The sequence below is a fragment of the Nothobranchius furzeri genome, chromosome 17, assembly GCF_043380555.1.
Source record: "Nothobranchius furzeri strain GRZ-AD chromosome 17, NfurGRZ-RIMD1, whole genome shotgun sequence".
Lineage (NCBI taxonomy): Eukaryota > Metazoa > Chordata > Actinopteri > Cyprinodontiformes > Nothobranchiidae > Nothobranchius > Nothobranchius furzeri.
The window spans coordinates 53,910,403-53,926,972 of NC_091757.1; the positions used below are offsets into that span (position 1 = coordinate 53,910,403).

The following is a 16,570-nucleotide window of genomic DNA, read 5'->3' on the forward strand; positions in this document are numbered from 1 at the left end:
ATACTATGCTATACTAAACTATGCTATACTATGCTATACAACACTGCACTACACCATACTGTACTATAATACACCATACAATACTATACTATACTATACTATACCGTGCCATACTATACTATACTATACTATACTATACTATACTATACTATACTATACTATTAAAGTTGTGTCCGTGTTGGCAAACAAACAAAAAATCTCAAAACTGTGAGAGAAGTAATTGAAGTCATAACTTTGAGCACAATTACATACCATGCACAATATGTTCTCGTTAAAAATAGTAAAAACGATACAGATAGTTCTTAACATCACATTCTTTTTGCCCATTTTGGCCGATAATATTTTACATCCCTAAAACTTTGTTATCTTCTATTTTCATTGGGCCTTTCCACCAGATTCGTAATCGTTCCTTTCTACTGGATGCTTAAGCGTTATGTAACGTTCTCAAAGCATGGCACTCACTAATTAGCCACCATTGTATTTGATGGGTGCATTTCCACTCCTTCCACTACATTTTGGATATTTCCCAGAAGTGTAGGGATGTGGCGCTCCACTAAATGAATGCGTTGAGTCTATTGTTTTACATGATGCACTTCCAGACCGAGTGAAGCTCCACTGATGGCAGGGTAGACAGAAAGTCAAAAACGAAAGCAGTGCAAAACATCGGGAAACTTTCTAAATAAAAGTCACAAGCAGAAAAAGTATTTCTTCACCCATAAAACTTCCGTAGCCAAGGTAAACTGATCAGAAAATAAAGCACAGACCGTCTGGGATGCACACGGCTATGTGTAATCTTGCATAATCTTGCAATAAAAGTGATTTGATTTGATTTGAATTTTTGGACAACACATGACCTTGTGGTACCAGCTGCGTGAAAAGCTTTTGTTGCCGTTTTTCTGGCGAAAAACTGCTTAGCTCTCGGTTACATTATGCAACACTTATGTAGCCAGTAAATGTCTGCGGCACTTCAAATCTCCCTGAGATATTGACTTTTCTCATTTAATGCCAGAAACTTCAAAGAATCAGGCACGTGATCATTGAGCTTTTAAGGACGAATGACAGCTATGGTTTTATTGGACGTTCATTCTCTTTTATTTGTGGGTGAAACCACCCCTCTCTTCTCCAAAAACAGGAAGTAGATTTGTCCATTTATACTCCTCTCTGTTGAGGAATTCCTCCATAAATGTATCAGTGACACGTTTCCAAACATATTGTCATTTTCGTAGCCCCCAGGCAGCTTGACTTAAAGCCTTACTTGACTCGGGCTGGAGCTCGCAGGTCTGTATTATGACTAAGCATAGCGTGAAATAGTGCGGCGGTGCCTGAAGGCACCCTGCAGTCGGCCTTCATAAAGTAAGTTTCTAAGTAAAATGTGCATTATGCTGTGTGACAGTTTCAACACTCCGGTTGCTGCTCCACGGGGCGCTGCCTCCGTCATGCCAGGATTTGTCTTCGTGGGCTTATTGTGGCATTCATCTCAGTGACACTGACAGCTTTTGCTGCTTTTTTCTCTCTGAAGGAGAGTTTTAAGTTGTGTTTCTTGTCCCCCTTTGCCCTTAAAACTCTGCTTTAAAAGGACCAGCTTGTTTATACGTAAAATAGTCTGATATTACGAGAGTGACGCGATAAACAGGGACGGATGACAGAACGTCCATCAGAGGCAGGCAGAGTCGGGCCAAAGAGATAATTGGATCAAAAGAGAGAAAGAAGGCCGTGTGCCACCGAGCTCATCCTTATCAGTAGTAATTTTTTCTGCTCTGCCCACACAGCTCTGTATCAGCAGCATCCAGGATGATTAAGCTGCTCGCTTGTGTCGTCACTGCCGTTGACTGACGGGCCTGAAAAAGGTTCTGATATTTAAACGAGTTGCCTTGTTCTTCCTGGGAGGGTCTGCGTGTGTGTGTGTGTGTGTGTGTGTGTGTGTGTGTGTGTGTGTGAGCAGAGAGTTGGGCCTTGTGTTTGCCTCGGTAGCTGTTAGTGTTACAACTTGTTTGGATTTATACATGCTTTCCTCAGAAGAAGCTGACAGCAGGGGCGGCGTTAGGCCGGCTACTTGGGCTGAAGCCCCGAATGTTTTATGAAAAGCCCCGGATCTAAATCGCGGAAGTAACATGCAGTACCAAAGTCCAACAGAGAGGGCGCAGCTGGCAGTAGTTTGTATACAGCCTGCCTGAGCCTCCACCACTGAAGAAGAAGCCCTTCAGCAACCGGTTTCCTCTACACTCTCTGCCTGAAACGCATGTGTGAAGATGGACATAAGGACGTTTTTTAGACCAAAAGTACAACGACAGAACCCCAGCTTTGATGAGACTGGTGTTGACTCAGGTTTGTGAGTCTTATTTGAAAATATTTGTTGTGCTGCTGGTTTGCCTAAAGTTAGCTTATCAGGTAAAGTTGTTGGAGAAAGAACGGGAATATTTACCATCATCTCACACTAAACACTAACAGGAACAATACTCTGCCCTGAATATGCTTAATATGTAGCTTCAGATTAAAAATTATGTGGTACAAGACATATATGATGTTGACTAGTGCGTGTCACCTGTCACGTGTGTGTGCGCGTGCGCGCGCGTGTGTTAAGCCCCGGATCTTCTTCAGTCCTAAATCCGCCCCTGGCTGACAGGACAATCTCGTCTTTTTTCCTCTTCGAGATGCAGTTTTCAAACGGCTGAAGTGATCCCAAACGATAAAGATGTGAAGGAACAACAGTAAAAACATCACTAGGATTTATTTTATTAAAGTGAGATAATAATAATGACATTCGGGGACTTACACAAATAGAGAAAAATCTTCTGAATTACACTGTATGTTCAGATTTTAGCAATCTTGGTTTAAAAAGCCACCCAGCTCTTAGACGACTGCTTGTTGGTTCTTCTCGGGTCTCAGAAACAAACACAGAAGTCCTGAAAAATTGAAACAGCATGGAGGCAAGTAAAAATCTCCCACTGTTGACTTTTTGATATATCTTTTGCTCTCTTCTTTTTCTGTTTGGTTAAATAAGCACACGATTATTACATTACATTTCTGAGTATCTTATTGCTACTTTAAAACCATTTTTACTTGGAGACATTCTGCATCTTTAGCAACAGCCGTCATGTTTCCTGCTTACTTGGAGGGCAGGTTTTTGGGCTCTTTTAGTTGCAAGCTGCACATTTAGTGGAATAATGGACTTTAGTCCCCCCCCCCGCGACCCGGACCCGGATAAGCGGAGGAAGACGATGACGAAGTCAATAGATGGGACTTGCCTCTGCAGAAAGCTGTGTTTATTTTAAGTGCATCTAAGCTAGTAGAAGCTAACTGTAAGCGTTAGCAACTCCAGAAAATGGCAGAACAGGTTCAGGCTTGAGTAGTTTGTGGAGATATAACATCAGTGTTGCTTTTAGCCAATCAGAGGCGAGATGTTTATAATGAGTAAGACTCCACTCTTCAGACACACGCCTACCTCCTGAAACAGGAGGGTGAGAGCTTTTTTAACCACAGAGAATGACTCACAAAGGATTCATTCATTCTAGGAAACCACAGCAAATGTGTTGAAACAGCGGGTGATTGACTCCTTTAACGACTATTTCCCAAAGCAGAACTGCAGGTGCTAAAAAACATGAAATTCCAACATCATATGAAGTTTAAAGAATAACAACTTCAGCAAAATAATTCAGATTGAGTTGAATCGAATATGCTTGACTTACTGTGAACGTTTATAGCCACCATGGTTACGCTGGTGTTGAGTCGTTTAGTGAATTTGTTAAACATGTTTTAGTTTGACGCAGGGGCGGCGTTAGGCCCGGCTACTTGAGCTGAAGCCCCGAATTTTTTATGAAAAGTCACGGATCTAAATCGTGGAAGTAACATGCAGTACCAAAGTCCAACAGAGAGGGAGCAGCTGGCAGTAGTTTGTATACAGCCTGCCTGAGCCTCCACCACTGAAGAAGAAGCCCTTCAGCAGCCAGCTTCTTCTACACTCTCTGCCTGAAACGCATGAGTGAAGATGGACATAAGGACATTTTTTAGACCAAAAGTACAACGACAGAACCCCAGCTTTGATGAGACTGGTGTTGACTCAGGTTTGTGAGTCTTATTTGAAAATATTTGTTGTGCTGCTGGTTTGCCTAAAGTTAGCTTACTATCAGGTAAAGTTGTTGGAGAAAGAACGGGAATATTTACTATCATCTCACACTAAACACTAACAGGAACAATACTCTGCCCTGAATATGCTTAATATGTAGCTTCAGATTAAAAATGATGTGGTACAAGACAAATATATATATGATGTTGACTAGTGCGTGTCACGTGTGTGTGTGTGTGTTAAGCCCCGAATGTTCTTCAGTCCTTAATCCGCCCCTGGTTTGACGTTAGCCCACAATGAGCAAATGTTCCAATCCCAAACTACAGGAAGGTACCTGAAGCATTAATAAAAGATTTCCTTTTTTTTTTTTGGTTGGATTCTTGTTTTGCCTGCCTACCATCCACGCATTCATATTTGGCCCCTGTTCCGTAAAGTTTTAGGTCTATTTTCCACTCTGCAACATGGCGTTGCCGTCCCTGTTGAATGTGAGAGCTTTTTCAGAGTATTTTTGGGAGTTTGTTGCTGCCTTGGCATTCCTCTTGACCTACTTTAACAAACAGCACACTGAGTGGCTGTTATCTCTTCTCAGGTGAAAAACCAGGTTGTGGTGAGGTTCGTGTTTCAGCTCATGTTGGATCTATCTCAGACAATAAACGCTCATTATCTCTTATTTTTATATCCATTCCCCTCCCTAAATCCTTCTTTTCCACACCTCATTACTCCATCTACCGTGTTTTTTTCCATCTAAGAAGTACATTTATTATTTCATGGCAGCTAATTGTTTTTAATGATTAAGACCTGCAGACATTTGCAGACTAATGGCTTTTAGATCATAATGGCAGTATGATCATATAAACAGTAGCTTGTCACCAGCGTTGAATGTCTTTGTGAGTTTCGGTTGTTCCGACTTTAATCCTTTTTTCCCTGTTCTTATTCCTTTCTTTTCCCATCTCTTTTCCACGTCGTCTTTCTGAGCCCTCTTTGGCCCCCTTCCAGACTCAATCCATCACCTCGTGCGTTTGAGCTTTTGTTTTAATAACTGGCCAACAGCGACGGGGCGTCTTATTCAAGTCTGCTTCCGTGTCTTTTAATCATCAAACCATGATGGATTGCCTGAGCAGATATTTGTTTAAAAGCAACATGTAAGAGTTGACAAACTGGGCTGGAAATGGGAAAACACAAACATGCTTCTTGGTGGTTTTTGTGTCCGTCTACATTATTGTGTTTCTACTGGATGTTTCTTGCTCCCAAAAAGACAGACGGGTTCTCCTCCTTTGCACTTGTTCCACTGCCTGTTCTTATCTTGGCCTCCTGGGCTTAAAGCAACCAGCTCCTTCTGTCTTTGCTCTCTAATTTATCTGGCCTGAACTGACAAGTGTAAACACCTGCGAGCCGATCCTCCCCGTATGGGAGCCCTAGGTGTTCAGATGTGGCCCATTTTTCTCTCTGCGGTCGCTCCAGTGCATTATTCTTGTGTCTCCAGCCCAGTGTTGCCAGATCCAAAATCCCACAATATCGTACAGAGAGGCTTAACCCTTTGATGCATGAATTATGAAATCTTCAACCATGATTTTTTTAAACATTTTTTTTCATTCGTCTTTAGGTGTGAATGAAACAAATTTCAACAAATATTTTCTGTAAAATTTTATAATTTACAAATAATTTATTACATGTCCAGCTCAGTGGACAGCGTGCATTCTGAGCATGAAATATGTTGGCTTGGCTTACTGAAGTCCAAATGGAGGGGCTCAAATGCAATAAAGTCTTCAACAGCTGTGCTTAATAGCAAAAACAAATAAATAAAAATTTTGAGTACCTGTCCACTGTAGTGACCATTAAGCATCAAAGGGTTAAATTATCGTTTTTCAGTACAAATTATCGTACATTATAAATTTGATAATAACGTTCTATAAACGACTTCTCACTCCGATAAATTATAACAAAGAAGGTGTTTTATATTGCCCTGTTTAAATAAACATCTTTAAAACCAGTAATATAATGCTTATAAACGTGCAGAGTGTGTCGGCACCACTCCGACCTCCACGCATTGACACAGTATGCACATTTGCGCAGTCCTATTTATTTCATTTCTACATAGGTTAAAAGCACGCGACAAAACATCACAGCAGTGGGAAAACTGACCCAATAAACGACACAGCAGCCTACTCACCTAGTTGCTGATCTCGTTCTCCTCATCTGATTCACTGTCTGTCGCAGCAGAATGCCTTTAATCACCTGTACTAAGTGGTCTGTGCTTCTCATTGCAATGTCGTGCTGGGCTAAAAAGCCACATAGCTTGATTTCAGCGTTTTTCACATCATTTTCAAACTTCTCTTTTTCATTAGTTTGTAGGAGACATTTATAAACCTGTAAGCACTGAGGTGAAATCTGACTTCAGAACAGTTTAAAATTATGTAATTGACTTGGGAAAGCCACAGCAAAAGATGGTGTTACTAGATGCAATGTGAAATTATCGTACATTTGAGGATTGTTGAAACTATTGATCGTACATCGTACAGAGCCCAAAATTATGGTACAAATACGATAATTATCGTACATCTGGCAACACGGCTCCAGCCTCTAAACAAAACGCGGTCTGACTCTCTCCTACTTGCACTCATCCCCGTAGCGGTCTTAGGGAAAATGGCGTGTCTGGTTTCAGTACGGTCTCATCTACTTTAATGGGTGTTGCAGAGGTGTGGACTCGAGACACACGACTTGGACTCGAGTCAGACTCGAGTTGTTATTTTAATGACTTCTGACGTGACTTGATAAAATCTATAAAGACTCACGACTTGACTCGGACTTGAACGCCAGTGACTTGCAATTTGAATCGACTTGCGTCTGTTGACTTGATGATGACTTGAGCATATTTGATATTTTAGCACAAAAGTGGCCCGGCGTGGACAAAACTCATAAATCATTCTTGGTTCTGGGTTTGATCTTGTTCGGCTAAATGCAGCAGCACTTTGTTTATAATCAGTTTCAGGTGCACTTCCTGCTTGTTTGAGCAAATTAATGAAACTTTAAGAAGCTTTTATTCTGGAATTTATTCATTATCATTGTCATTAAATTGACATTGGACAGATGACTTGATTATGACTTGAAAATTCAAAGTTAAGGACTTGGACTTAACTTGGACTTCCACATCCTTGACTTTGGCTGTGAAGGTTCTCAGTCATCCAGGTCATTGTAGTCTAAGGAGCTTTGAAAGAAAAGCGTCTGGACTTCTTTGAGTTGCTTGAAGACGTTTCACCTCTCATCCGAGAGGCTTCTTCAGTTCTAAGGTCAAATGGTGGAGAGTCCCAGATTTAAACCCAGTGGGAGTTTCCCCCCGAAGAGGGAACAAAAGACCCCCTGATGATCTTCTACATAAACACATGAGCCCAGGTGTGAGGGTGGGTGTGGGTCCTATTCAGCCAGAGTTTCGGGTGAGCTCATTGTGAAACTTGGCCCCACCCTATCATGTGAATTCCCGAGGTCGGATGGCCCAGGATATGCTTGGGCGTTGAGGCATCTGGGAAGGGATCACAAAACTGGATTATAGATGGCAGACAGTTGGTGTCCTTGACTTTGGACTCAACTTGGACTTGGTTGTCTTTGACTTGGACTTGACTCGAGACTTGACTGGAAAGATTTGTGACTTGCAAAGCGGTGACTTGGTCACACCTCTGAGGTTTCGCATTGACACCTGTGTATAATCTGCTGTACAGTGCTGTAAAAGTACCAGATGAACTGCTATAGCTGCTGAAAGTATCAGCGTCAGCAACCAAGACAAGAACAGCCCATCACTCCCCATCAGCCGTTTGCATTTGATTGGCGTTTAGAGAATCTGTTTATCTCAAGAGCTGCAAGCACATTTTTATATTCTGACAAAGTCTGGAGCTGTTTCACTGCTGGTGATGTTACTCTGCAGGTGTCTCAGCTCTCAAAGCAATCCCAAAAAACAACCGGATGCAATTTTTGGGATCTACATCTGAAGACGTTGTCCAAACTAATAAAGAGGAAACAAACCTGCGCTCCAAAATTCGACGGCCAGAGGAAAAACATGAACACAGCTTGCATCGTTTCAAACCAAATTCCAAAGTACAAATAGCAGCATGGCCACCAAATGTGGTGACTGGCCATCAGCTACTCCTCGCCCCTGGCATTCTCCTGTCATCTGTAAAACCTCCAGCGCAAGTCTTCAGACGTTATCCAGACTGCAAAATGTAAACACAAGCAGACTGCAGTCGTATCAAAGCTGTCAGACAGCATTTACTAGAAGCTGCTGCTTTTAAATCTTCATATGGAGCGCATTTGCTGACTTAGACCAATCAAGAACCCCAAAACAAAAAATAAGACCTAATAAAGAGGAATTGTTATTAAAATATGGAAATAGTAGTGATAAATTGGGAATGTCTGGATCCAGTCTCAAATATCTTATTACTGTCATGTTCTGTGTCCTGGTGGTCCCCAGCCCCTTCCAGGTTTCCCTCACGTTCCCCCTCCTAGCAGGTTTTGTGTCCTTCGGGTCCACAGCCCTCTCCGGTTCTCCCACCTGGTTTCCCACAGGTGTCCCCTAAGGTTCTATGCCCCTTTTTGTCCCCAGCTCCCTCCCGGTCTCCCTCAGGTCTCTCCTAGTCACCCCTCTGTAGTTTTCCTGTAGGTTCAGCTTTTCTTTTATTAGTCTACTTTAGTGTGTGTGTGTATTCCTTCTCCACTTGTTAATTAGTCCCCCTCACTTCTCGGGTCACTAGTGATTTATCTTTGGTCCTCTTGTGCCCTTATGGGCTATTCCCATCTGTACCGGGTCGGCCCGGGCCGGGTAGCCCCAGTCGGCCCCAGCCTGGCCCGGTTGATTCCACACATCCTTGCCTTAAGCCCATGTGGGCTGATTCTACCCACCAATCAGAGGCTTGCTCTAATGGAAGGTGTGAATTTGCTGTCAGCAGTGGGTGTGTTGGCCCTGGTCGGCCTGAAGCAGACCCCCTCGAGAAGAGGGCTGAGAATGAGCCTTGGTTGGCCCGGAAAAATACCAGGCCACCCAGATATGTAAACAACCTACGCTACCCGGCCCGGGCCGACCCGGTACAGATGGGAATGGCCCATAAGTCTGTTAGGTTTATGTATTTAGAGATTCACAGGTTATGGTTTATCCCCTCCTCTGCTTGGTTTTCCCTTCCCATTTAGTTAACCCTTTAAGCGCCAAAGGCGCAATATCGCAACAAGTGTCATTACTGACTTTAACGTGCCACAGCTACAAATACGATCCCTCCAGAAGTTACTGCTTTACCAGAAGCTAATGGAGATGTGTAACTTCAGGCTGAGCAACACTTATGGGTGTGTTGAAAGTTTTGGAGTTTGAAAAACGCCGGTCGAGGAGACGAGGAGATAAGCGCAAAAAGGGCAAATATTAGAGGGATAAAACTTACAACTGCTGGCAGGTCTGTCTTTGCTGACTGATCTCTTTGTCTGGTCATGGCTCATGACTAACTCCAATTAAGAAGCAGGATATTGGCTCTATTGATGGAGAAATTCACTCGTCCGGCTGTAAAAATTGACGCTGCCGCAGCATCCGGCAGCTGGTGCTGCACTTGCAAGCTCCAAACATTGGGTTTGACGTTTGTTTCGCTGTCTTTGGGACGTCATGGACGTAGAAACGATGGTAGAAACACAGCTAATGTGACAGACGTAGCTGCAATGCAAGAAGAAAAATTCAGCTGCTTCCATACTCATTTGGACCAATCTGTTTAAAAGAGACCTCCTCCATGTTGTGTGTCCGCAACATCACATCGTTTGTTTATTTTCTGGTGGTAGCGAGGGCACCTGGGGGTCTTCGTGAGCCGATTGTAAACATCTGCTGCTTAAAAAAAAGACATTTAGTGTTTCTTCAGTTTCAGACGCATCAGTCAATCAGCAACAGGTTCCCACAGATGTAATCAAAAAGCTGCCTTTCACTCGATTACACGCTTAGTCTGGCACCGTGGGGGCTTCAAAAGACGAACAGCTGGGACCCTTGAAAGATGAACTAATTATGTGTGTATGAATTTGTTTCATAAGGAACCAGTCTTCACGTTCGTCTGCTCGCGTTTTGCTACGAGCTGACAACGAAACAGAGAGGCCTGCTAGTGTTTCCGTCCCCGTCCTCACCTGGATCCGGCTGTGGCTGACCTTGTCGTTAAAATAAATGTGTTTCTGTACGAGCGCTATAGCTCCAAGCACCCATCGCTAACGTGTTGATGCAAGAGCGGCAATAACGTCATTAAGTTGGCTAATGTGTTTATTGTGAAAGCTAATGCAGCTGCCCCCCATTGGGCAAATCTGTGTCCTGATTGGCTGTCTGCTTTGAGTTGCGTGAATGTTGTTTAAAATCTGAAGTTGTGTGTTTTTTGCTCTAATCAAGGCTACCAGCAGCGCAAGCGAGTGTGTGCATGAAGTCATACGAGGGTGTGGTGTGGAGGGATTATGGGGGGGGGTCTTTGTGTTTTTATTACCTGCTGGTACTTCCTGCCAGCATCCAGCTTCATCAAGTCTTCCATATCCTCCCTTTTTTACCCTAAAACCTCACACACACGCACACACACTGCTACTTTATCTTTGTGAGAGAGTAAGAAGTGTGGAGGAATAGCAACAAAGCTTCTCAAAATATTATCTATCAAAAGCTGGAGTGGGAGGAAGAGATATCCGGAGTTACTTTTATTCAGGAAAAGCTTATGAAAGGAAGAGAATCTACACACATCCTCCTCTGCTGTGGGTGTTTCGGTAGCAGGTAATTTATCGCTGTAATGTGGGCATGCCTTTGATCCCTCGTTCCCGCATCCCGATGTTCTCAGCGTGTGTGAGAGTCTAAACACTGCTGCGCCAAAAAAGTAGCGTTTTAGATCACAGCCTAAAACACTCAGTCACACTTACACACAAGGAAGCAATTTGCTTTTCCAAAGCAAAAGTGTGCGATTCGGTGAAGACCGACTGTGTCGCGCTCCTTCCTCTCACTCGTGTGTTGCAGCTGGTTATGAAAGGGCCACTGGAAGGTGTCGAGCTTTTACTTAAGTCGCTTTGTGCGTCATGGGAGACGGCACGACGGGTTTGTAAGCATCAAATTAAAAGTTTGCCTTTAGCCACAACTGGTGATGTCATATTTCCCGTGATATCTGTCTAAATATAGGAGTTCAGAGTTTTATCCGGCTGCGCTGACGCTGATCTTGTTTTGTTGGTCAGCGCAGCTTCCATCCATCATTCACCGTTCTCTCTCCCTCAGGGCTAACCGCTCTCTCTCGTGCCGCTTCCTGCTCATCAATCAGTCAATTACTGGAAATGTTCTGGGTCAAGGTTCAGAAAAGACTCGTTTTAACTCTCCTAAGAGGTTCCGTCTACTGTAGGGGGGCGAAAACACATTTCTATTTACGATTTAGGGTGAGTTTAAATGTGCAGCAGCTCGGTTAAGAGAAAGTCGGCTTTGATCTTTTCCCACAGAGCAGAATGTGGTGTGAGGAGAAGAGGAGCTGGCTGGTGAGTGAGAAAGGATGGAGGGGAAGGGAGAAGCTTTTGAGATCAAGGTCGTCTCCAGGCTTTAGTGTTGGTATTCTCCTCAGCGTTGAAATGAATCTACCAGTGAATAGTGTTTTCATTCCTCTCCTGAATGAGATTCACGGGAGCATGGAGAGAGAAAGAAAGATGGGGGAAGAGAGGGTTAGAGGGACATGACAGAGAAAAGAGAATGTAACCCCTCCTCCTCCTTCCTCCCTCCCAGTCCTTCTCCCCCTCACGTACAATAGCGAATGAAAATGCAGCGTGGGATAAACAACTTTTATCAGACTGGAGCAAATGAAATCGGCTATTTTATTCAATTCTTCGTCATCCCTGAAGCGTCTCCTGCTCCATCTAGCTGGCTGTGCATCAATCCTGCAGCTTCAGCTGAAATAAATAAAGCAGAAAAACCGAGAAGGCGCTTGATGCAAATGAAACGCTTTATTCTTGATTAGATTACAGATGCAGTAATTGTCTCGAATGATTCATGGGTGCAATTGTTTGCCACAAGCTGCAGTAAGCAAAGCTCAGCTGGCTTCATTTGTGCAATGGCAACATTGTTGGTCATTTTCACTAAAAGGTGCGCCTGTATGTGAGCCGCCATTAGGAGATTAAAGGAGCATCAGTAATCAGTTTTAGGATTTGTCATTGTTTTCTTCAAAATCTTTGTCTTTACCAGTTTACTCAGATTTTTTATTCATATTCAATTCAATTCAATTCAAAAAGACTTTATTAATCCCAGAGGGAAATTGATTGCTGTAGTAGCTCAGAATAATAATAATAATCAAGTCATCAAAGAGTTGTTGTATATTACAATGGCTGTTGGCAGGAAGGATCTCCAGTAGCGGTCAGTGTTGCAGCCAAACTGAAGAAGCCTCTGACTGAAGACACTCTTCCGTTGTCGGACAGTCTTGTGAAGAGAATGCTCAGGGTTGTCCATCATTTTCTTGATTCTCTGGAGAATCCTTCTTTGCATTATCTCCTCCAGCGGTTCCAAAACTGCCGAAACTCTGGCTGAGTCCTTGAAAGGGCTTGGAGTTCCTCCATCTTGTTGGCCAGTGATCTCACATTGCCCATTATGATCGATGGAAGAGATGGTTTGAATTTCCTCTTTCTCCGTCTCCGTTTTGCTCCCGCTCTGCACCCACACTTCCATATAATAATAATAATAATGCATTGAACTTATATAGCGCTTTTCTAGACCCCCAAAGACGCTTTCACACACTCTCACATTCACACACTGCTAGTGATGGTAAGCTACTTGTAGCCACAGCCGCCCTGGGGAGGTCTGACAGAGGCGAGGCTGCCATTTGGCGCCGTCGGCCCCTCTGACCACCACTAACACAGGCAAGTTGGGTGAAGTGTCTTGCCCAAGGACACAACAGCAGGATACCCCTGGCGGGAGCTGGACTCTGACCCCATGACCCTCCGATCATGAGGCAACCCGCTCTACCACCTGAGCTACTGCTGCCCCCCCTATATAATAATAATAATAATAATAATACATTTTATTTCAAAGCGCCTTTCAGGACACCCAAGGTCACTTTACACAAAACACGTAATAAAATACAATAAAACAATAATAAAACCCAAAGAAGAAAAAACAAAGAGAAACATTTCAATAAAATCAGAGGTTGTAGGCAGATTTAAACATGTGTGTTTTGAGTTTTGATTGGAAAAGGGTAAAACTGTCGATGTTCCTGATGTCTGGGGGAAGTGAGTTCCAGAGTCGAGGAGCAGAGCGGCTGAAAGCTCTGCTCCCCATGGTAGCGAGACGGGCAGAAGGAACCGCAAGATGGATGGAAGAAGAAGATCTGAGTGAACGGGACGGGGTGTGAATACTTATAAGGTCTGAGATATATGGAGGAGAGAGGTTGTGGATTGCTTTGAAGGTATGGAGGAGAATTTTGAAGATGGACCTGAATTTAACTGGGAGCCAGTGGAGCTGCTGGAGAACCGGCGTGATGTGGTGAAAGGAAGGGGTTCTGGTGATAATACGGGCTGCTGAATTCTGGACCAGTTGCAGTTTATGAAGGAGTTTGTTGGGGAGACCATAAAGAAGTGAATTGCAATAGTCGAGACGGGAGGTGACGAGGCTGTGGACGAGAATGGCGGCAGTGTGAGGGGTCAGTGAGGGACGAAGACGGTTTATGGAACGTAGATGGAAGTATGCTGACCGAATTAAGTTATTAATGTGAGCCTGAAAAGAAAGGGAGCTGTCGAGAATGACACCCAGACTCTTGACATGAGGTGAGGGGGAGACTGTGGCACTGTCAATAGTTAAAGAAAAGCTGTCAGATGTTGAGAGGGTGGAGTTAGTGCCAACTAGAAGAAGTTCAGTTTTATTGCCGTTGAGTTTGAGGAAATTAGAGGTGAACCATGATTTGATTTCAGAGAGGCAGAGGGTAAGGGAGGATGGTGGGAGAGTTGAGTTGGGCTTACTGGAAATGTAGAGCTGGGTGTCATCTGCAAAGCAGTGAAACTGGATATTGAATTTGCGGAAGATTTTGCCGATAGGGAGGAGATATACTATGAAGAGGAGGGGCCCCAGGACAGAGCCCTGGGGCACACCTGACTTGACTGGGGAGGGTTCTGAGGTAAAGGATTTTAACTGGATGAACTGAGTGCGGCCAGTAAGGTAAGATTGAAACCAGCGGAGGGGGGTGTGAGTGATGCCTAAGGAATAGAGTCTATTAAGGAGGATGGGATGAGAAATGGTGTCAAAGGCCGCACTCAGATCGAGGAGAATAAGAATAGAGATTAAATATGTGAAACGTAAAATGCTTTACTTCCCATCTATGTTCAGAAAGTTAATAAAAATGTTTTTTTAAGTTTAAAACTACCATTTAAAATTCTCTTTTTCAATACGTCCTGTTTAATCCAACCAGCGAAGCTTAATGTTGGCTGAAATGTGAAAAAGACACTCCTGGGGCAGCTGAGGTGAGGACTTGACCCTTAAAGTGAAAAGAAATCACGACAAAACAAACACGCAGCTTCCGTTTTCTGCTGATAAGAGTGGGTTGACACTCGGTGACAAATAAAGCAGAAAGGAGAGAAAAGTGCAGCTTTTCAGGTGGCTGTTAAATCACTGCCGTGGTGTAGTGGAGTGTTATTCAGACTCTCGTCCACACCGGTGCACAGATTTAGCAGATGGGTTATCATCTACCTGTAAGAGTCGGGATCGCTACCCTTGGAAGAGATCGGCGGGTTGGAAATAAGGTGTTGTCTCGCCCCATTTCCACACATGGCTGCAGCTCTGCAGCAGGTTACCTTTAACGAGATCTCAGACCCTGGGGGGGGGGGGTGTTGTAGCATGGAGATCTGCTCTGCCTGACATCGATCTATGACGCATATTACCTCCCTAATCCAATTAGTTTGGTTTCACTTTATCTGTGGCTTACTTGAGTCATCGTAAATGCATACAAATGTACCTGAGCAGGCTGTGCATGATGCCCGACTGATTCAGGTGAAGTTTTAGGGAATCTTTTAACTGATTTTCTACACTTCTTTGTCTCCAAGTCAAAGTGATGATTCACTCAGATGAAAGAGCTGTTTTCTGTTTTTCTTCTCCGTCTCATCGTTATCTTCTGCTTGTGTTCCTCCTTGTGCAGGCTAAGCCAAATCTCCAGAGGACCAGCAGCAGCAGCAGCAGCAGCAGCAGCAGTGTTGGTGCGACCATGAGGTCAGAGGCCTTGGTACTCTACTTCACGCTACTGCAAATAGCCGGGGCGGGCTTCCCCGAGGACAGCGAGCCCATTAGCATCTCACATGGCAACTGTAAGTAAATCTTTTCTCCTCGCTTCTCTTCCCCCCTTATTTCTTTCACCAGCTCTCTGCTTGGTTCCACCTCTCATTACAAGTACTCACTCTACTTTTGCTCTTTCCCTCTTTGTCTTCTACTTAGCAGATCCTCCTTCTCAGTATCTTTCTCATTTGTTCCATCCTGTTGCTCCTCCACATCCCTCCCAGCCCTCTCCTCCCTACATCCCCTCACCTTCCCCGAGCTGAACGCATTCTCATGGCACCGAGCGCAAATTGGCACCCGGGGATAGCCCCGCTATACAGACTAAAATAAAGGACTTAAGGCAGCGTTTGAAACAGAGCCCACCTCACATCAAAGGATAATCCTGTGCTTTTCCTGTTGTGTGTCTTATGCTGTTTGTGATAGTGTAGGCTCTGGAAAGCTGTAACGATATGGTCATTGTTCCCTCTGTATATATGGTGTTTCTGTGTGGATCGTGTCTTGTTCTTCACCTCTGTGGGCGTAAACGCTGAATGTCCTGGCCACGGGACGTCAAACACAAGCCAGCCAGCCTCACACAGACCTGTACGCCTAAGACTATTTCCTGAAACCAAGCATTTTCATCCAAAGATGCTATCCAAATCTGGGGCTGCATCTTTTTATCTAGCTGGTGTTCATATTTGACCTAAAGCACATGAGGAAATTGCGAACATCAATCAAATCAATCAAAGATACTTTATTAATCCCAGAGGGAAATTAGAGTTTCAGTACACACAATTCAGAGATCAGACATACATGGGCATGACATGACAAGAATTGGTGACTGTGGTCATTCGCAACCCTGAGTCGCGCTACCTTAACAGAGATCAGAGGGTAACATGAGGATTGGTTCAGGTGGAGGGAAAAAAGGCACTTCAGAGTTACCCTCTACCAGGAGGGCAGCTTTGCTCTGCAAAAAAACACCTCAGACAGATATGCAACAGACTTCAGACAACACAACATAAGTGTCCACTAGGTGGGGTGGGGGGTTGGGACTATCCCCACTTCAGTTCCTGCAGCCACGATAAACAGCGCACGTCACCTCAGTGTGGATGGGGGAGGAGCATTGAGGGTTGGAGGGTTGCAGTGACCCTGGATGATTCAGCTGCCTTCCGGCAGTCCCGCCCAGGCTGGGAAAGGAGACAGAGTTGAGTTGCCATAGCGATGGCACATTCCACATATCTTCTGAGGGGGGGTGTTTTCTTTGGAGCCTTGCA

The 16,570-nt window shown here is 44.2% G+C and overlaps 1 protein-coding gene across 4 annotated transcripts in view; it reads left to right on the forward strand.

The window, feature by feature from the left end:
• sema6a (sema domain, transmembrane domain (TM), and cytoplasmic domain, (semaphorin) 6A) overlaps window positions 1–16,570 on the forward strand; it is a 199,225-nt gene that overhangs the window by 64,961 nt on the left and 117,694 nt on the right. For all 4 annotated transcript variants that reach the window (XM_054731599.2, XM_054731598.2, XM_015972936.3 and 1 more), the window contains one exon: window positions 15,184–15,349. In XM_054731599.2, the coding sequence (XP_054587574.2) occupies window positions 15,250–15,349 (100 nt within the window). In that variant the 5' untranslated portion in view covers window positions 15,184–15,249. The remainder of the gene's footprint in view (window positions 1–15,183; window positions 15,350–16,570) is intronic.